Source organism: Diachasmimorpha longicaudata, chromosome 12 (assembly GCF_034640455.1).
Source record: "Diachasmimorpha longicaudata isolate KC_UGA_2023 chromosome 12, iyDiaLong2, whole genome shotgun sequence".
NCBI lineage: Eukaryota > Metazoa > Arthropoda > Insecta > Hymenoptera > Braconidae > Diachasmimorpha > Diachasmimorpha longicaudata.
The window spans coordinates 6,790,909-6,813,013 of NC_087236.1; the positions used below are offsets into that span (position 1 = coordinate 6,790,909).

Genomic DNA, 22,105 nt, shown 5'->3' on the forward strand with positions numbered 1-22,105 from the left:
CCTTCCAATCTCCAGAAATGGCGGAATAAAAATAAATATCCTCATTTTTTATTCATCAATTACATTTATTTAATCACTTGATTTTCCAATCAATAGGTTTTTTTCACCCGCGGAAAATCCGTGAAATATCGACTGGATAAATGAGTGAAAAAATGATCACTGCATCGAAAATCACCTCCAACATTTTGCCATTCATTCTGAAATAGGAAAATTCTCCACGCACAATGTGCCCGACATACACCCAGCACGAACAAATCGAGCGTTTGAGCCCGCTAATGAAACGCTAATTGACCCTACCGATCGTGTTGGCGAGCAATCCCCACCTCCCGTCACTTCAAAACCAGCCCTCGCTTCACTTTACATACTTCTCACTCGGTTAACACACACCCTTCTCCTCGCATGCGAGTGATAAAGACAGAGGTAGAACCTTCCGGGACCTTGACTTGCGCGTGATTAATTACGACGTTGTATTTCACTGGTGATCGGTATGGTGAATGGGGGAGGGAGAGCCCTCTTCAACCAAAGGGAAGACGATTTAATAGACACACCACATGTGGGTTTGCAACTCCAGTGGTGAGTGAAATTGGCCCTTTGAGAAGCCCACGTCAATCAGCCCACAGTTAATGATTACTCAACACTTTGACTACAATTTTAAACTAAAAACAACCTCAGAAATGAGGTAAGATTTGTCACTCCAGCTATTGTGTATAATGGAGAATGGGAGGCCTATGGTTTAGTTTGGTGTTTGCAATTGGACGTGTCGAAAGAGAGCGGTAAATGGTGAAGGTGAAGTTAGGCGAGGTCGTGACGGACGTGAAAACCCTGACCTGGTCATACCCCTCCCTTACCGCCCACAACTTCCATCCTTCTCTCAGTCCTCACGCACGCACACACACACAAACATACATACACGTGAAAGTGGAGTGATATTACGCGGTTGTCATTTCGGCGGCTCCGGAATACGAAGAATTCACCAGCTCTTAATTATTATTTGTTGATTGTGAATGGTTGCCGTGATTGCCGACAGTTTCCCTGTTTTCACTCTGGGATCGAAATACGCAGGAATTGTTGATAAATTGATCCGAATATCTAACAAATTATGAATAATTGAGCAGCCAGTGTACAGTATATTCCGATAGAGTACCTTCCCTGGTAGTAGCTAATAACAGAAAAGGGCCAGTTCAAGTAAAACAAAGGGATACAATCACTTTGATTCGTATGAATACGTTTGTGTCATAATATGCTCAAGTCTGGTACTTTCTCTGAAGTCTTAATCTATTGAAAGTTGAATTATAATTAATAGCCAATGATTGTTCAACAATCATTCACGGAATTTCTATCAGCGTAATAGCATTTAAATTAATCCTGAAATAAATTTCCCCCTATTTATAATTTCACAACTTTGGTCGAATTATCAAATAGACTGATGTTATAATTAAATTAAGTGATTCATCGATTAACTGACATTGAAACGTTTTGAAAACCTGTTGCAGGTTAATCCTGACGCGCAAGATCGTGCCACCCAGCAAATCCAGTCAAAATTGGGCAATTACTCACGTGTGAAGCACCTACTGGTCGAGCCTCAGATGCTGTTCGGTGTGGTTGATGTACCACCGAGTCCAGCACCAGCCTCAGGTGCACCACCACGATTACAAAGTAGAAGTAATTGTCCAAATTCACCTTCAACCCAAGAGTTTAAGAAACCTGGCTGCAATGGTTCACGTGGTGGATCATCAACCAGCCACACATCACAAAGAGGTGGTTTTGTTAAACCCGCTGATGGTAAGCCACCCTATGGTGGACGTGGTGGTTATCCAGGCCAACCAGTTAAACATGGTGGCAATAGCAATGATCACAGAAGCCACGGTATTATACCAGCAAAGGGACCACCACTTGGGACTGGTGGAAATTCAGCCGGAAATAGCTCTGGCCCTGCCTCTTCCGGTAACTGTCCTCCTTTGACTGGTAATACGAGAATTCATGCTGCTGGATCCAGGCCTATCAGGCCACCCGCTGATAATGTGAGTATTTTATATTATTGTTGCTTTGAAGAGTCATGACTAGACAGATTTATTATTGAAATGAAAAAAATGTCATTTCGCGCGTCGTTTGTACCTGTCGTTTGATCAGATAGCAGCTCAGTGCTAAATAGAATTCACTTAATCAATTATTGATACTGTTTATTTGGCTCTTTTACCTCCTCTTTGCAAGAAAATGTTGTAAATTATCGTTCAGTGGTACAACTCCAGTCGCAATTACCGATGATACATGTAACAAGGAGTTGAGAGGAGAATTAAAATTCAGAGTATGCTGATTTGAATACTTGTTTATGTGGATGAAGTGGAAAGAAGGGATTAATGAGAAATGAGTTGGACAGCCTGTAATCGCGTTGATCGACGACTGTTCCTTATCTCAATCTAATATTTATACAATTTCCGATGCTTTGAACTTCCGGAATGACAGGATATTGCCATCAAATTTTCATTGTTTTTCCTTCATATAGGGTAATTGAGCGTGCAAACAAATTAATAAATTATATACCGGTGGATCATCCCTATGTCATTCATAAAATTAATTAATTAAAACTTGGCTCATTAGAATCATTATCTTCATTATTATGATTTTTTCATTACAGGGAATGAGACATGATCTCAACGATAGTGCCGACCTCGAGAATATCCTCAAGGTGAGTACGCAAAATATTATTTGAATATTAAATGAAATTCAGTTAAGTAAATTACACATCCTCCGGTTGAGTACGCTAATCCCTCAAGGCGATGCGATACTCTTATGGTTAAACAATTGCATGATCTAATGGAGCCTCAAACTGTCCCTGAACGGATTGTTGGACTGTAAATACAATAGATGCGCTTATTGATCCAAAAGAGAGAACTACCGACTTGTCTCTCACCACTGGCCGATGAGTCACGCATGTAATTTTCAGTAACCCCCGGTGTTGTTACATGCCCGTAGTTCTCGGTTCTCTCCCGTGGCTTTTGCCTAATGCTCCATGGCAACTATGTCCCTATGATTCATCTCGACGTGTGCCTTTATTCCTATGCATAACGCCAACCCTCGATGTGACACATCAGTTGAATTTTTATGAAGTATTTCGGTGTTTGTAGTCCAGCCAAGATGCAGTGCAGAACAACAATTCATTAGGAACTAGTATATATTATTTTTCCTTTAATACGGGAGGGATCATTTTTCCAAGAGTTTAGGAATTTCTGAAAAATTTTTGAAAGCTTTGCAACTGGAGAAAATTTATCACTCTTAATCTCTTGAAATTATTGAGAACTTCTAGCCTCTTCTAATGTGAAAGAAGAATAAATGGAAGGGTATTGTACAGTTGAAAATGAGTCGGCGGGTGGTGGTTATAGTGGTAGAAGGTGGAGACAAGAGGAATATCGTGGACGCGCGGCTGCGCTCCCTCTGCTTGCACGGACGCACACTCGGCCGAGCATGGAATGAATTATTCTCACGGCTTGGCCCGTGGGAAAATACGAGTTGCGCCCGGTAGGCATCGTAAATGCTACTGCTAATTGCCATCGTGGATAGAGCCCCAAACTACGTCTATCCTCTTTGCCAAAATTTTCAGTATCAAATATCATTCGTTATTGCAGTTACACATTATTTTATTGGGAACAGACATAATGAATTAGATGAGGCAATATTGTTGATATGTTGGAGTCCATGTGTTCACTTCTGAATAACATATTCAGTTGTCTGACCATCATAATCCTCTCCCTCAATTCGTCCTTTCAAGATAATTGAAACAGTCATCAGTCGTCGTGTAAAAATAATAGACCAGTGATAAAAAAAAAAAAACGACAAAAAAGTTGTCTCGACAAACAGGCTCGTCGCAGGTGTGAGAATCTGGGCCGACTCTATTTCTACTCACCATTGTGGCTGCATCGACAGAGTGGAGGATCGATTGTGTCACAAAATCCCGTGCACGCTAAAGACTCTTGAGATGACGAGTGAGAGAGTGTACGTGATGTTTTAGTGCTTACGCAATTGGAATTAATCCGCATAACCGTTTGCCGAAGAGGAAAAAAAAATAAATTCACCTCTCGACAGATAAAAATAATTGAAAAAGTGAGAAATGGATTGAATTGGAAAAAGAAATGTCTCGGTGTATGCAGCTCTGTGGAAATTGTTCCACTTTTGAGAATCCATTACGCGTGTGGGGGGGAGCCCCAAGGGCCACTCTTTACCCGAGTGCCTCGAGTGGTTGAGGTTGACGAGACCAACGTTCTTCATAGCCCTCTTCTGATGCTCCACCGCACGGCAAGGATGATGATGATGATGATGATGATGATGATCGTAGTGATGAGAGAGGTGGGGTAGTGAGCACCTACGCGCGACTAGACCGCTTGTCCAGTAACGGGTTTTCGCGTCTTCACGTGCTCGGCATAATTATTCGCCTGGTTATAGTCACCTGCCTGAGCACGTGTGCAGGTGGTGCGTTGCACGCCTTGTATCAATTTGAGCAATCCTGGCTGGATCGTTTTTATGGTATTACGGTTTTCATTATCATGCCGAGTTTTTATGTAACTCGTGCCGTTGGATTTTGCATAAATGAACAATCATTGAGGAAAAAGATTTGAATTACGGGGAGATGACTAGATCTCAGGTGAATGATGCTGCATTCCATTTACATTGTTAAACATGTTGTACAATTGAAGTGGAATTATTTCATCACTTTTAAAAAAAGGCCTAAATGAAATCTTCTGAAATTTCCAATACCCTCTGTCCTCTATAGGATTGGAAACAATTTCCCTCTCATCACCATCTGAACCTTTGAGAATAGAAAAACCACACCCTCTGAACTAAACTATCAGTATAAATATCTCGAGGATTACTCTGAAAATACTCAATTACCAATACTTGAAAGAATCCCCTTGCAGCATCAATATTTGCCATCCAGCCAAAGGGCCAGAGCAGGAGAAAGACCAGCGAAAGAGAAAATAGAACATTTTTATTCCGCTCTCTCTCGCTCTTTCTCTCCACGGATACCGATCATAAAGTTGTTCAGACCTTCGCAACGTAGCAAGGCTTTTGCCTCGGTTGGAAAAGTAGTTACGAGATTCCCCCTTCAGACTATTCTATATACCCATATACTCTCTCCACTTTGAGCCATACCATAGCCAAGCCCGGAGACGGTAGCCCGAGCGTTGGGCTTGTAGCCGTGGCAAATCGATAAGTCGATGGATGGTGCGCGGCATACGCGCGGCCAAAAGGGTATCGCACCTTGGTATCTCCACTTACAGCGTCTTGTTGTGACAACCATGCTAAAACATCGTATTTTACCCCTCCGATAGACACCGCGTGTACCTTTGTAACCAAAGTCTATTCATTTTCTGATCAATGACAATCTTCACTAGTTAATCTTCACTTTGTTAGTTCGCTTTCACCTCCCCCTGTTTTCACTCTTCGGCATTTCTCACCCCATTCTCCCTCTGACACTTTGTCTGTATCGTTATAATCTGTTATGCGAATTATTTTATTGCACCTCATTTGGGCGAAACTGAGGGACACGAGTATGCTGTGCTCAATGCGTTAACCCGTATAACAATGTACCTCAACAGCTTTTCATGGATCCTCATCCTCCTCTACTATTTGCATAATTCGAGAAACCGCAAACTACATAACTCACGGGTTGATGTACTTCAGAGGTGTACAGTTGTATTCTATTTTTATTTTACTTTTTTCACGGGTTTCAAGTTCTCAAGGAAAAGTTTTAGCTTTTGGAAATGTATCCGGAATTTTTTACAATTTTTTTTTGCGCACAACCAATGCAAGTCAATTGATATCAATGACATTTTTTTTGTCAACAGTGACGACAATTCGCGACTGGTGTAGTATGTTTACGTGTAGTCTCATGGTTTATCTTTTTGTATTGCAGGAAATGACGATGCCGCCCACACCTCTGACGGCAATCGCACAGACGCCCAGGAAAGAAACCGAGTCTAAGTTTACGTTTAATCCGGTTCTCGCTAAGGTACGTAATTGTTGGGTATTGCTGGAACTGTTGGCCGGAGAAAACAATCTCCTGAATTGAGGATATCACCTTTGACCTTAACAACGTTTTTCCTCATTCACTATTGCCAGAGAGATTAACTATTAGAAAATTTCGAAATATTGGAATTTTACAGACAATTTAATGGCCCACTACTGATTTTTTAATCCAATTAAATCTCTAAAGGTCTGTAAAATTAATTATTGGATTCTCAACTGCCATTTTTCATCAGAGGAACAAATGTTTCTGCTTTGGAAAGCTATTCTCCGGCTAACGGAGCCTTTCAAAAATTTACAGTTAAATGATTGACATTCATCACCTCATAAATCTGATAAAAAATTTGCAACAAGATAAGCTTTGAAATCCCCGGAGAATCCTCTCAAAATGGCTTAATGGTAGATGTGAAGCCTTAAAATCCCTCTATTACGACAGGAAAAAAATATAAGATTATTTTATTAAATTGTAATCTTGCTCCACAATTATTTTTCGCTCACTAAATTTACCGCAATTTGATGACGACCTTTACACCACAATATTTAATTTTATATTCTTCCCTTATGATAAAATCAAGATCAATAAATCAAGAGTGAACATGAACTTCCTGCCCGCATCCCCGAATTCACCCGAGATAAATAATATCACGTTCAATGAAAATGCCCTCGGTATATTTTCGATGGCGGTAAAATTCGTTCCACTTGGCTTGCTCTCAAGAAATTTGTACGATGCGGAAGAAAGAGAGAGATGGTGAATTTTTTTTTTTTCCAACATAAAGGAAAAGAGACGCATTGTGGATGGGATGAGCCAAAGTCCCCGTGGAAATAAGGATCGTAAAGGCACGAGTTAACTCGGTCTCGCACCTCTGGAGCGCGTGGATACGCCGCGTAAATTTCTCCAGTTCATTTATACCCTCTCTCCCTTATTTAAAAAAGCAAAAGTTCACCGACAAAATGTTCTTTGGTCTCTCTTCCATCGCGAGTGGAGGACGCGTTGGAAATAAATGTAAAACGTAAAGAGGGATAAGCACTTCCGCGCGATAAATTTTCATCCCCCTTTGGTGGATGTACACAGGGAGCCCACCAAAGCCACCAAGTGGCCTGTCGCATTTTTATTTTATTTATTTATTTTTTTTTTTGAGGGGTTGGGCCGGAGGGATGAACCGCACAGTCGTTTAAAAATGAAAGGAAAAAATGGGAAAAAAAATATCGTGACTTCCAGTGCGAATTAGTGAACGCAGATTTTTAATGGCGAGGGGTGGTGGAATAAACCGAGTTTAATTAAGGCAAAGCCCGAAGAAATAAAGGAAATGAATAGCAACTGGCGAAATTATAGCCGAGCTTACTCTCTGGGTAATATTCACTGGCTATTTTATTCCTTCGCACAATCTTTGTTTTTCTGTTGTATATATTCAATGAATTCTTTACTGCATAATTTAAGATAAAGTATGAACGTTGGAGAGGTTGGGAAGTTTAAGGTTTTGCTGACCTCCTAGTCGAGGATTATGGTTAAATTGCAGAGACGTTGAATGATATGGGGGTTATGTGATGAGGATTATTTACATTTCATTTGAAATTCAGTGCTTAGAGGTGATTTCAACGGAGATTGTGCGATGGGTATTGTTGGACATGTGTGGACACTGACACATCCAATCCTTCGGGGGATAGGAGCCAAGTTCATATTTAAAGTCCATGCAAATATATCTTTGACTATGTAGGAGACACGCACCTCATGTGGACCTGAAAATTGCTATTGCTATTCCATTGAGTAATATAAATGTCTTTCATTCATCATTTTGAGGGAGCGAAGTTACAATGCGAATATTATCGGCTATTGGTTATACATACATATACCATGCTGTATCCCGCTGTACATAAACTTGAATTAATTTAAACATGAGGTCATTCAATTCCCTGCTGATGCACTTCGACTCGGTAACTTCTGTGTGACAGGTTTGCTGTGTCTACTTGACCATGATGAATCATATTGAACGAATCATAAATCTCAATGTTAAAGGCTTTATCGGGGGCCCTTCAGCAGCGACAATTTTTAAAATCACATTTAATTTGTTAAAACATGTGAAACACAAACAAATCTGTCTTCTATTTGGTTATAAAATTGACTATTATTGGTACAAAGTGCATTGTGATTCCCCGGACTCAATAGACGTATGTTCTTGTGATTGTCCTTGGGCATAGAAACATGCGGTATAATCGTGGATAATTTGTACTGCAGACATTATGTATTTTGCATGTTCATTAATACACATAGTCATTATTCCTGAGGAAGCATTAATTTCAGGTAAATTTTTTTTTGTTACAGCTGACTGAAGTGCCACCACCGGATTCTTCCAAACCACCACGTGAGTTACAAAATAACATTACTAAATGATTACTCTCGGTGCTCGAATAATCTCTGATCGTGTTATTTGAATAGTATGAATGCGCGTGGGTAGTATTCCATGAATTAACCATTTGCCTCTCAGTTGGGTCTATTATTGACTTAACGAGTCAAAGACTAGCGGTCAACCCACACGTCTAGCGAATTTCGAGTGTCTACAAATTTCTTTCCAAGCTAAAAATGTTTGGAATTAAAAATTCATGTATCGATTCCCGGAAATCACCTCCATTTTCCTCTGCAACTTGAATCTCTCTCTATCAAACTATTTCAAGGAAAATTCAGCGTCTCCCTTCTCCATTTACCTCTTGGATTCTATACCAAGAGTCCCAGCCACTTAATATTCAATCGCTCTACTATCTCACTTCCTCACCACGTTCCACGGTGGTTCGATCGAATTCCTAGCCCTTTCAACTCGTCGAGATGAAGCCCAGCGTGTCCCTCTGAATAAACGAATCCGATAAATTAATATCACCATTGGGGGATAACTCAAACTGATATTCCATTCTCCGAGGATTTCTCAATGTCGCATTTTACCCTATAATTCCAACATGAAGTCACATCAACTTTTAATTTAATCATTTTCATCGTCAGTTGCCACTTCTATTATGAGGCTTGAGCGGCGGGGTTTTTTTTTTTGCGAAAGAGAAATTCCGTGACAAAATGGCATAGTTTTTATTCTTTCCGTTGCACACTCGATAGAAAAAAAAATCACTATAAAACTTGGGAGGATTTTCTCTCGCCTCACCTCACAAATTCGCAAGACCGAACACATTTTCCCTTGAATTTTCGAAAATTACCCGACCATTCAATGAATACCTCTAAAACTCATCGATTTGACGTAAAAAATTACTATTTCCTCCACAACCACGAGTTATTCCGCAATATCGAATCTCAATAACCGTGGATTTGGCACATTGTCAAGAGAAACTCGAAAAGATGTTACCGGATCGACATGTCCCATTCAATAGCCCGTTATCTTCATCATCATTCACAAGTAACTTCACCCCCAGAAAATTCCATTTGTCCTCATGAAATCCTCATTCAACCGGAGAATCTCCACTGTTTTGTTTTTCTCTCAATACGTCCGAGAAAAACAAATCGTCAAGCCCTGACCCAGTGGCCCTCAAGCCCCATAAAACCCGATCCCGAAGGATAAACAAATCACCGACACTCGGCAATTTGATAAGAAGAATTCCAAAGTGCATCAAGTGATTTGTGGTCCATCCTGTGATCTCCCTCGAGGATGGATGATCCCACACACACTTGGCACTATTTGGGAGGAGAGAATGAACGACTCAAGAAGCACTCTTTCGAATCGTCGGAAGTCACGAGTGGAGTGCACGAGAGTGGTCTGCTGTTGAAATTAAATATCGAATATCGATTCCAGAGTGAATCAGGCGGACGCGAGCTCGAAGGGGTTGTCTGTGTGAGGGAGAAAGGGAGACAGGTAGTTTTGGGTGAGGAAGATAGGGCGGTAGGGGTTGTGTGGCCGACCTACTTGCCCGATCATGAACCTAACTACAACTCTACCCAGAGATATCGCCAGGAGATACCGTACCTTTGGGATTCGGGAACCAAATTAACAAATTGCGTTCGGGGTTAATATAAACATGACAAAAAGGGAATTAGTGTAATTAAAAGAAATTTAGTAGTGATTGGTGGTAATTACGAGATTCAATGGAGTCGTCTCTCACAATGATAATTGGGTAAAATCAAACATTTCCATTGCTACAAATTAATTGAAGAATTAAAAAATCAAATGGATTGAACTTGTCTAGAAAATTGCCCTCGGCTAAACATATAATTGTTCATCAAAACTAATTGTTTCTCTCAGTGAACAGGGAATAATTAATTTGAAATGACGCCAGAAAAAAGGCCCCGGAATATACCCGTCTTATAAAGTTGAAAGGGGGGGAAACAGATAAAGGTAGATAAGAAAGTGAAAAGAAGATTACGGAAGGATGCAAAGTGGCGGAAATGCGAATATGTCTGCAGCCACTCTAGTCAAGATCCCCTTCCCGGTTTTCCCTCAACGCATCCACCAAGGCAAGCAGGTCGAAGTTACTTAACGTGATTAAACCACCCTTGAGCCTCTGCTCTACTTGGCCTCCGGCTGGTTATACATCCGCACATAGCCAACCCCTACCTCGCACACGTCTGCATTTTCAATCCAACTGGATGAATTATACTCGCACATGCTAATGACAAACTTCTCTTCTCTGTCCCAAATATTTTATTTATTTATTCATCATTTATTCTCCAATTTTTCCGGAATTTTACCCTCAACCAGCTTTTATTTATGTTCCTGGGCCGTGAGCGATGAGTTACTCAACTTTTTCAAGACAAAAAAAAAGTGGCGAAAGAGAGCATTATTCACCGTCGAAGCGAGCAATTTGGTAAATTGTGAATATGAAAACGTCGGCTCGAGGATTCTAATTCATTAATACTCAATTGGATTTTTTGCGTTGGAAAGGGAGCAGGGGGGTTGGCTGAGAGCAAACGATCGATCCCAGTGTCCCAGGGTTACCCCATCGACACGAAATTGGAATAATTGAAAACGTTCGACTTGATTAACCCTTTTCCCACTCAGCAGTCTCTCATGCATTGAATGCACAGTTTTTTTCTTTATGTCGGTTTTTTTTTTCTTTTTTTGCCCCATCAATCGAACCCTTGCGACCTGCTCGTGGACTCTAATCCATCTCGGAGAGCATTCAGCACGATTTGAGACCAAATTTTTCTATCGCACTCTGTCTCACAACTCCCCCGATCGTCTTCCATCACACACTTAAATGCATTCAATTGACAATTTAATCTACTTTTAATCGATAGAATGGGAATTCAAACACCAGATACGATGCAAAAGGCTAATACCTCCTGTCAACGCGGAAGTGTTTACAGATAACGATTCCACATCAGATGAGAGTATTTTTCATCGAGATCGGGCGGGGTAGGATCAACCCTCCTGGTGAATAACACGGTCATTATTATTATTATTATTAGGCAAAGAAACCCGCGCCCGAGACCCGGTTCTTTTACGAGATTGTTATCGGTGACTCGACTCTTTACGAGCATTCAACAATTATTACCGTTTCTCCCCCCCCCCCCTCTCTTGCATCGCCCCTCTGGGATTCCATGTGGAAATGTTATTAGACGAACTCTCCAGTCCCGTCGAAACCGGAACGTGGGAGACGCTTTGTCTTTTATAGTCCTCCGGAAAGTTTTATATACATGTGCAAAATTGTCCGGACTAATATTGAAGTCAATAAAATGATTGCGAACATTCGAATAGTATTTGTGAGAACTTGAAGCCGTTGGGGCCATGATTAGTTGAGAACATAGTTCTTCTGAATAATTACTATTGTTTTTTTTGACCTAATCTAGATACAAATGTCCTTGATTATAATTCAATAAAGTTTTTAATTAAATAATGTAAAAACTCCCGGGCCTATCTGGAATCCTCTTTGGTCCATTGATAGAGTTGATTTAATCTCGTCTTTGTACAACGATCCATAAGAGACCTATCGACAACACATTCCGACTCCACCACCGGTCTCCTCCATTTTCTTCCCCAATGGGGATTTCACCCGTACCATCTCAAGAGCTTTTTAAATCTCGACAAAACTTCTCCAAGCCTCCGAAGCTTGTCACAACTTCTATCCACTTTTTTTTCCTCTCTCATCTATTTCATTTCTACGTCGTCATTCTCGTGAAAAATTCACATTTCTTCGGCCCCTCGGTGGAAGTGAAAAATCCACGAGAAAAGTGACATTTATTTTCGGCTGTGTTGTTCCACAAATGAATTCATTCAGTTGTCAGAATCCTTTGAGGGGGATAATTGTCATGTTAATTCCGGGAGTTGTCATTTTCCCTACAAATTTCAATTCGGCCCTGACCCGCTGTGGGGCCCTCCCTTCCCGCAGGTTAACGACGAAGTTCAACTTGAGTGAGAAACTTCGTGACTCTTTACACACGTGTATGTGAGCACGCGACCCACTTATAAGATCATCATTCCCCTCCTCATCGTATAAAATATTCCACTCAATGAGAATAGCGCATAAAATCCCCCAAAAACGAGACAATAACCGGTGAGAAAAGACAGCTTATTCTGAAACAAAATTCATTCTTCCGAAATAGTGAAATACTGTATGAAATATTCACCCGTATTCTATCCCCCGAACAATATTTATACAAATGGTATTCATACCGGATTTCGATAACACTCACAGATTCCCTCATCCCCTCCCTCCATTTCTGAATAATTCAAGAGTTTTATTTATAAAAAAAAAGGTAGAACAAACAAAGCATTCAGTTATCCAATTTTCCCACCTATGGTATTCTCTCATCAAATCAACCAAATTGTTTATCCATGAGTAATAAATGAATGACAGTGCCCCAATTTTCCAAGCCCATCCATTCATTGGTATGGTATTGATAAATACTTCTGATGTATTGACCCCGAGAATTAATACATCTGCACTATTTATTTATTGAAAATAAAGAGTATCAAAAAAATATTCCTCGAGAGACAAATATTTAACTAGAAAAAATTTTAGCCGTTCCTCAAATTAACGAAACCATTTGTCCGTAACCAATGAATGAATTATGATACTGCAATTAGCAGATTTGAGGCATTGAGTGATATAAATAATTGTCCAATCCATTCCAGAAATTGATGAATCAGTGATAATTAATAAAATACATCTGTCCGGTTGTCTCGTCTCGAGAGCACTTCCCTCGCATTTTCAATGCTCGACTCCTCTGAACATGATCACGGGAATAAAAAGAAATCATAAATAAAATACACATAAATGTGAAGGGAAAAACAGGTGGAGGAACCGGCTGGCGTGTGCCAGCCGTCGGATCTTGGCACCGGTCGGTTCTTACGGACATCCTCAAGAAGCCCGTGCAAGCCCAACATCATCCGACACGTGCCCCAAAGCGCCTCAATCTCAACCACAACCCGAAACATTTATCATTTTCCAGTGCAGCTGTAATGATTTTTTATTTCATTAATTTACAAAATCATCAGCAAATATCTAGATAGTGGCCGAGTAAAATTCTATTTGTTCTTCTATAGTTTCTTCTCTTGTCTAGGACTGCCCTCATCGATTGACCCACTTACCCTCCTCCCTTGTCAAAAGATCCTCTCCCTGCCCTCCGTGTTAATTGCACACTCGTAAATCTCCAAACGGTGAAAGTCAATTATTCTCGTCTTTTATTTCCCCGTAGAAAATTAATTCCGGTTTTTACCCGACGAATTGAGCGCAAAGTAAATATTTCATCTGTTCCAGAATCATAAATCTGGTGTTAATTAAATCGGTGGAAAAAAATTGAGTCAAAATTTTTGTTCACCAGCCAAATGAACGCGGGAGAAGTCAATAAAGAGTCACACGTGTGACAGTTTTATTCACGAGAGAGAAAAAAAAAGCTCCTGTGCATTCTAATCCTCGGCTTATATCACTACCGCTGTATTTCCTTATTGAGCCCCAATGTCCTCTTACTTTCACTAGTGTGGAAGAAGTCTATCTTTATTTTTGCATGAATTATGAGCAGAGGGTACTAGGCACTCGAAGATTTACAAAATAATTTCATCTCTTCATTTTTAAGAATTTACACGCAGGAAGCAATGATTATACTTTCTCCTTTGTGTCTGTCATATCTTATCTCTGATTTTGTCAATATTAGCTGTTGTGGAGACATGAAACCCGCATTAAAAATCCAAAGATGGGAGGAAAGTAATGAAATTTGAAATACCACTGATAATTCAGTAAAACTATAGCACTTTTCCAAGAGGAAAATTCCACTCAAAAAGTTTTCTGATTTCTATTAAAAAAAAAACAAAACGACAAAAACATGACTCCAAATTTCGCGATGACTATTAAGCGCCGAAGAGGGCCTGGAGTGCCATTGTCGCCAAAATCTCAAAACCCAGAATTAGACCCCCTTCCCCCAAATTCTTCCAATCGGCCAATACAAAACCGTCAGCAAAGCCCATACCCATGTCCACATTCTTCTTTTATTCACTCGATGGCGATCACAGCCGTGCATACATGTTTTATGCCCTCGTGAGGAGAAGAAGGGCCAGGGAGAGCGCTCACATGGACGAAGGGAGGGGGCACATGTGGGGTAAAGGGAGGTGAATTGTTCAGACGGATGAGACGATAGTGTAGAGGGGGCAGTGGAGGAGGAAGGAGGAAGGGGGGTTACAAACAAAGCCCCAACAACGGGGGCCACAACTAGCAGGTGAAGACTCGATCATTGCCGAGGCACGTTGCTTCGGCTCCCTTCGGGCCTTTTTTATTTCCTCTCTCCCCCTCTCCCCCCCCCGTCCTCGAGTCTTCCAACCCCTCCCCTATCGTTTCCCGCCACCGTTTTCAATGCAATGTGTTGGGACGCTCTCTCACACAACTAAACGCAAAAACCGTCTGATGGTGTATTTCGCCTGGTGTTCGTGCCACGCTCGTTTTGCCGGTCGTCCCAATGCTCATGCCTCAGTCATCCGAGACACGTCTAACTGAATATAACGAGCTAAACCGTTTGCCGTTCAATTCTCTTTATCCGTTTTAGTTCATGAAATTTCATTAAAAATTGCAGTTTTTCCCGAAACATTTCTTATACGTTTTCGTTAATGCAACCCGGTGATACTGAATTATCAGGTGGTGTTGGTGATGTTTGAGGGATGAGAGGGGGAGGGTTGGAGGGTGCGATGACGCGGAAATAGACTCAGCCATTGTTCTTTTCATATCTCAAACAATTCGAGTTTGAATTTTCGGACTTCCCGCCGACGTGGCGAGTTATCACGTGCGCGTTGCAGTTTCTTTGTGCTCTTGTGGAGGTGTGCCAGGAGGGGCGAGGAGAGAGGGGGTCTGAGAGGAGGAAACGGACCGGAAGGATGTGAGCACGTGGCTGAATTTTTTTTTTTTTCATGACATTTTTGAGATCATGTACACGAAGTTTGAAGTGTTGAAAGGGTTCGTCAGTTATCTGCTTGTTTCAGGTGATAATATATATTTTCATAGTTTTGCTAATTACAATTGGTGAAAGCTCGATATTCAGTGATGATTCTCAATTAATTAATTAATTAATTCGTTTTTAATCAAACGATAAAATGCCGATTTGAAGTGGGGGAATGTCATCGGAAGTTTAACGTAAAAGTTTGAAAACTGCCGGGAGAGCGAGTGTCGGTTATCCATTGTAGTATCAGGTGTCGAGCGTCTTCACGACTATTTCTCCACCCGCTTGTATGCAGTCATGAAGCGTTTGTCTCTAGAACGAATAATACCCCTCCACCTGGGCCCCGAGCGTGGAAGCACTTCTTTTCATTTCTTTGGAGCTTTTCGTCTCTCTCACTCTCTTCTCTCCCTGCGAGTAGTACAACCTCGCAACCCCGTAGCTCGTACGTGATGAAAATATCGGAGTAATCCGGTGAAACTCAGGCCAGAGGAGGATACTTTCGTTCGTTGAATTGCCGTTAGCTTCTCAACAGTTCTTTCAACTCGTTTCTTCATATTTTTCTTTCATTCTCGTGATTTTTCAATTTTTTTTAAGCTCTCGGACTATTGGGAATTGGAATGCGCATCGTCTGGCGCATGCAAAGCCATTTCATGAGTCAGTTTTTCAGCATTTTATTTTTAGATATATAAAAAAAGTGTTTTTATCAAATCAACTCACTCAATCCGGTCAATTTACCATTATAATTGCGAAAAAGTAATCAACGGAGGGCTCATAAATGTTGCACACGCCGCCCGAAGAAAATTCGAAAAGCTTCCAATGTCAGGAGTCAATGGCTCCGAAGTTCATTCGTCAGTTGTCCCCCAGTGGCTGAAAACCTCGGAATTGGTTTGAATGCTCTATAACGATTTAAGAAACCTTGAATTTCTCCCATTGCTCGTGCGACGAAATGACGCAAAAACCCAGGTGCCCCTCATCCTCCATCACCTTTCTCGCACATTCTCACATGTTCTGTACCTGCAGTGGTGTGTGCGCATGGCAGCCGGTCTGTGCCAGCTGCGCGACAATAACCATCCACTGGGCATCGTCGAGTGCGTGATACCTCAACAATATTTTTTTTTTTATCCACCACTTCCCAACAATGCGAAACAAAAGATAATCGCGTCACAATGAGAGCCAATGAAACACGTGTAACAGCTCATCAGACTGACCACTTCCTCATGAACGAGTAATCAGATTAATTATTACAAAACAAGTTAAAAATTACCCTCCATGTTGGCCCAATGTCGATTTTTTAAATGGTATTTTGGCGGGATCGGTCGCTTCTGGGAATGCTCATCTAGTACGTGACAGAAATAACGTCAGGAGGACATTACTTCCGATCGTGATCCAAAAGGATTCACTCCTCGTTTACGTTCTTTTCTACTAGCCCTCTCCATTCGCTCACTTTGCCCCATTGATTCTTTGCAACACTCCCCTTTTCTCGCACCACTTTACTCCAACCCTGTTTTACACTGCTGAATTTAACGACTTTTCATTGTCTATTCAACGACTTTTTCAATGGTTTGACGTCTCTGTTGAGTTTTTTCAAGTTCCTTTTCCGATGAAACATTGTGGTGATGCACGTGGAACCGTTTGAACTTAATCAAATTAGTTTTTTTGTACCGTCTTGGGGAGTGACTCGGCGAAACGAGGGATTTTATCTTGAGTTGAGATCAAATTTAAATTCAAAAATAAATCGGGCTTGTTAAAAAAATTGAATTAATAACATATCCATCATAAAATAAAAACCATAAATAATTTAATGGACTAATATTTTAATAATTATATTAGTGGAATCAATATTTTATTACAATTTATTTTTTCTTGGGTTCGGGTTTTATTTGGGTGAAGGAAAAAAGGTCTTTGAGGTAGATCGCTTGCCGGTCCCTTCCGCTATTTATTCAATGCTGATACCTCGAGATGTTTGTATTATGCGTCCCAAAACCCGTTATAACCCATGGACAATACCATTCGGAGTTGTGTGATTGTAGCATTTGTAAGCTTTAGGGGTTCTTATTCTATTGTGGATTATTATTCATAGAACCATTGAACATTGCGTAAGGATTTTTATTTTTATTCCCTTCAGATAGTGTTATTTTGTAATAAAAGATTAGAAAAAAAAATATTTTAATGGGAGAAGCATCTCGGGAGAAATTTTATGGAATGTCGACCGACCAATCTATCTACTTTACCAAGATATTTTGAAGTGTGTGATCACCCTTTCCAGAATCCTCGCTAATTTATGTCTATTTTTGTTACAGAACGCGAGAGACATGGGAGCAGATTATCTTCGTAAGTAAAACAATATTGAAACCATTGTCATTTATTTTTATCGAAAGAACACTCTCTCCTCGATCAATCTGCCTCAATAGACATGAACCATTAATCCCTCAGAATGGATTCCAAGGCACATCCCCGACCCCGCGTCACCCCTTCTATCATCAAAGATTGATATGTTTATACAAGGAAAACAAAAGTCCAAAAACTCTGAAATTCTCCGGAATTTCGTCTGCTACACGGATCGTCGTAAATTAGGTTCCGGCTGTGTGTGCCCTTAGCACAGTTTATAGATGATGATTCCGTGCTCGCGCGGCAATTTCCTGGGGCGGGTCTCTCGACTCCCCGTATAATATGCTTTATCGAACCGAGGGAATTAATGACCCGTCGACGCTGTAGGCCCGGGACACACGTCTATCTTTACCTCAGTTGTACACATATACCACACCAACTCCCCCTCAAACCATTCTACTATCAGTGTATCGTACTTTTTACCTCCCTCTCCGCCCTTTGACACCCTCAACTTTTCCCTTGTCTCTGGGAGTGTGGCCGCCGGGGAATGTTCAAGTTTCAACCTTTACTCTAAAGCCACCCTATGCCCCTCAGTAACTGCCCCTAATAACCAACGAGTCGACCTGGAAAACTAGGGCGAGAGATGGTTTGCCAGTGAAAAAGCTTTGTACGACGGATCCGTGATCCTGGCGATAAATTATACCCTTTTTTCTTGTTTATATTTTTTCTTTCTATTCTATTATATTTATTTTTTTTATTGAAGGAAATATTTTTATTACCCTGGCAATTAACTTGAAGAAAAAAATTAATATAATTCATCAGAAGAGCTGTTGACGGAACAAACGGCTGACTGAATATGCGAACAGCCTCGTCCGGCTCACAAACCCGAAAATACTCCGGATCCTCCACAATTACTCTCTTAATAATTTCATTAAGTCCGTCAGCAGTAGTTTCCCGGATTTATTAACGTTAAAATCCAGTTGTGAGTATATCTTCCGCATGCCTCACCATGTGTTCTATTCATAGCCCTTTACCCAACGCTTTTCGTTACGACGCCGCGGATTTTCATATTCTAAACGACCCGCTCAGCGAAATCTCGCACAAATACGCCGCTATGTATTTTGCCGCCAACTGTGGCTTAAAAATCGATAGGGTATGAAGCCATTTCTCCTGCTGCTTCTAAATCGACTTTAATCCCCCTCAATGTCGCTTAGGGATATCCAAGTGGAACACTAGATGCGATAATGGGATTTATTTTTGGAAAATAACCCCCAACTGTCCCATTGGACAAATGAAAAAGACAATTTTCAATCGAATGCCAGGTTCCTAATACATTTTAATCTCTTGAATTTAAAATATTCTAATTAACAATAAAATAAAACTCAAAAGATACAGTAATTCCTCCACTCTCTTCCCTCCTTTTATTCTTCATGTCCTCCTTAAGGAGTAATAAACATCCGTTTTATTTGCCGGGAGATACCGACTGGTTGAAAACGGCGGTTAAAAACTCCTGAAGTGAAAGAGAAGATGGTATGATGGTTCAGGAAGTGAGTTTTGGACGATTGGGATTAGAGAATACCCCATCTCGTTCTCTCAAACATGAATGGGGTGGATTTACTGCGCATAGTGCACCCTTTTCCCACCGTAGACCGAATGAAACTTCGTCGAATGGGGTATGAGAGGGTGAATGTGTCGCGAGTTATCGTCGATTCGCGCTCGTTGCGTTTATCCCACCGATAAACTCACCCTCTCCGAATTTACGTTTACAATCTGCTTGTTTTTTTCATACCACGGGTTTTGGGTCAAAGAACATTTTAAATGGTTTCAAATGAATTCTGATCAATTTCCAATGATTCGGCAATTGGAATAAATGAAAGATCGTGGAACAGATGCTCAGAGAAAGGTCTTTTTCATTGCGAGGAATAAAACATCAATTTTATTAATATAAACCATAATATTTTTCAAATAAATTTCATTACCAAGATAAAAGTTGCAAATTCTAGTTCGTTTCAATCGAATAAAACAATTATTTCCTCGATTGAATTTCATTTCATGCAATGATGTCGAATGAATGTCAAAAAATAGAAATTGAAACTGCTAATTTTGCAGTTTTTTGAATTAAGAACGACGCAAGGGTTCCTCAAATAAAAGAAATAAAATATTCACTCATTCTTTATAACATTCATACAATTTATTCAACTCACAAAAAATTCATCTCACACACGAAACCATAAATATGAATGACCTCCTCCTGCCTCATAAAAAATAGCAAACTTGAATAATTAATTTCACAATTCTGTCAAAGCCCCGAAAAGGGGGAGATGAAAACCACATTTTGTCCCGGGGGTTAAGAAATTGACGTCCCCTTGACCGCAATAATTTTCCTCTCTCTCTCACTCTCTCTCACCCCCAAGAAGCGTAGAAATACAAGATACAAAATTGCATCATCTCGTTTTTCTTGCAAGCACTAACACCCACAGGCATACAAATAAAATCTACCGCGAGGAGATAGAGGTAAAATTATTACCCAACTTCTCTCTTTCTCCTCCTCCATTGCAGATACATGTCTAGTACGTAAAGGTATGAACCCGACGCGAAAAAATGAATAAAAAAGTGGAAATCTACAAAACTAAAAAGACAAGTGAGAGAAAAAAAATCATACCTAGGGAGTTGAGATGAGGAGGAGGGGGGGGGGGGGGGGATAAAAAAAAAGAATAACAGAATGAGACGGAACACTATTGTGAGAATGTTGGAAAAGAGATAGTGATGGCTGTGGAGAGGAGTATATAGCAGAACTGGAAAACTAGTATGAACACTTGAAAGTTGTGGAGTTATTCACAAGCTGTTTGAGCTCTCCTTCTCCCTTGGAATTCACTTGTTAATAACCTCTGGTGAGAAGTTGCAGAGACGTTTAAACGTTCGGGCAATTCCGTGAATTCAATCCATTATTATTGTTATCGTCAAAATTATTCGCCAATGAATGGATAGAATTTGATATCTTTTCCAGTAGCAGAGCTTGTTGAGTTCTCTTTATGGCCGTAAATGACAATTCCATTTATTAACCATGATTTTAATTTTCATAAAAATAATTAAATGAAGATTTCTAAAATAAACAATGGAGTCGAGCGCTTATATGCCATTATCCTATCGTTGGCTCGCGGCAAATATCGATGATTTAAGTGGATTCATTTTCCAACACTAATCGTTAACGTGAAAGAAGATATTCACTGGGGTGGGAGGAAGCAACTCTCCTTGTGCCAGTACTCAGAGGATGAGTTGAGAGAAGTGAGGAGGGAATGGCTCAAAAAAAGGGAAGTAACACAGGGGATGAAACACTCGAGTATATCGATTGCGAAGGTTTCAGCCTGTACTGGTGAAATGGGAAGGCAAAATGAAAAACGTAGGGGAGGAGAGAGAGAGAGAGAAAGAGAAAGATTGGAAGGGGGTGAAAACGGTTTCTCTGTTGCTACCACCCACCCTGGATGTCATCCACGCCAGTCGGCGGCGCGCAACGGGTCGTCGACCGAAGTATTCTCTTCTTCTGATACCAAAAACTCATCCGCGTGTACTAAAAACGAGATCAATTGGATTCACGAATTCAATTGGAAGAGAAAATAGTTCTTTTTCGAAATGATTGATAATTGAATTTGGTAGATTATTCCGAGCAAGAGTGCACTGTTTAAAAAATGATGAAAAATGCAAAAAGCCATTATTACCAAAGTAGCCCGACGATGAAGAAGAAATATTTTAATAGTTGTTTCATTTGAATAAATATCCCTAATTATCAATTTCTCAGCCTTCACCAATTCCAATTACACATTCATACACTTCTACACGCTCATAAAAAACGAAAAAACAGCAGTAAAAAAGAATGAAGATAACTCGTCCTGCAAGAAGGTCTGCCGGAAGCCAAAGCTCGTTACACGCGCGTCGCCAAGTTCCACATGTACCTGAATCCTGTTACCTCCGCCATATACACACCGGGTAAATCGTGAAATAGAGCCAGTTTTCATGTCCATAAAACACAAATGATACTAAACACGGATAATAATACGAGAATATAAAATTTCGTAATTTTATACATCAGCCTGTTGTTCCTATTTTTCCCACCATTAATTCACATTTGACGGATAATACCGGACTAAACTAACAGACACCTGATATAAAAAATGATCAACTGATGAGGGTTGAACGCGAGAAGTGGAGAGCACTCTGTCGACAGAGTCGATGAATCTTGCGATTAGCTCGTGCAGATCTCTCGGCTTTTAAATCCTCAGTCTCGGTTTCTCTGTCTCTATTTTTCATTTCATCTCTCTCACTTCTTCCTTCACTTCAATGCTCTTCCTCCTACCTCTCTCCTCTACTCCCCTCACCCTGTTTACTTTCAATGCTGGAGTTGGGATGCTT

General features: G+C 40.5%; 1 protein-coding gene across 14 annotated transcripts in view; it reads left to right on the top strand.

The window, feature by feature from the left end:
* Positions 1–22,105, top strand: part of LOC135167914 (AF4/FMR2 family member lilli) — a 76,395-nt gene that overhangs the window by 43,378 nt on the left and 10,912 nt on the right. For all 14 annotated transcript variants that reach the window (XR_010299946.1, XM_064131613.1, XM_064131617.1 and 11 more), the window contains 5 exons: positions 1,494–2,021; positions 2,636–2,686; positions 5,909–6,004; positions 8,339–8,378; positions 17,671–17,701. Coding sequence is in view for 13 of the 14 variants with exons in the window: in XM_064131613.1 (XP_063987683.1) it covers positions 1,494–2,021; positions 2,636–2,686; positions 5,909–6,004; positions 8,339–8,378; positions 17,671–17,701 (746 nt within the window). In the remaining variant the exon portion in view is untranslated. The remainder of the gene's footprint in view (positions 1–1,493; positions 2,022–2,635; positions 2,687–5,908; positions 6,005–8,338; positions 8,379–17,670; positions 17,702–22,105) is intronic.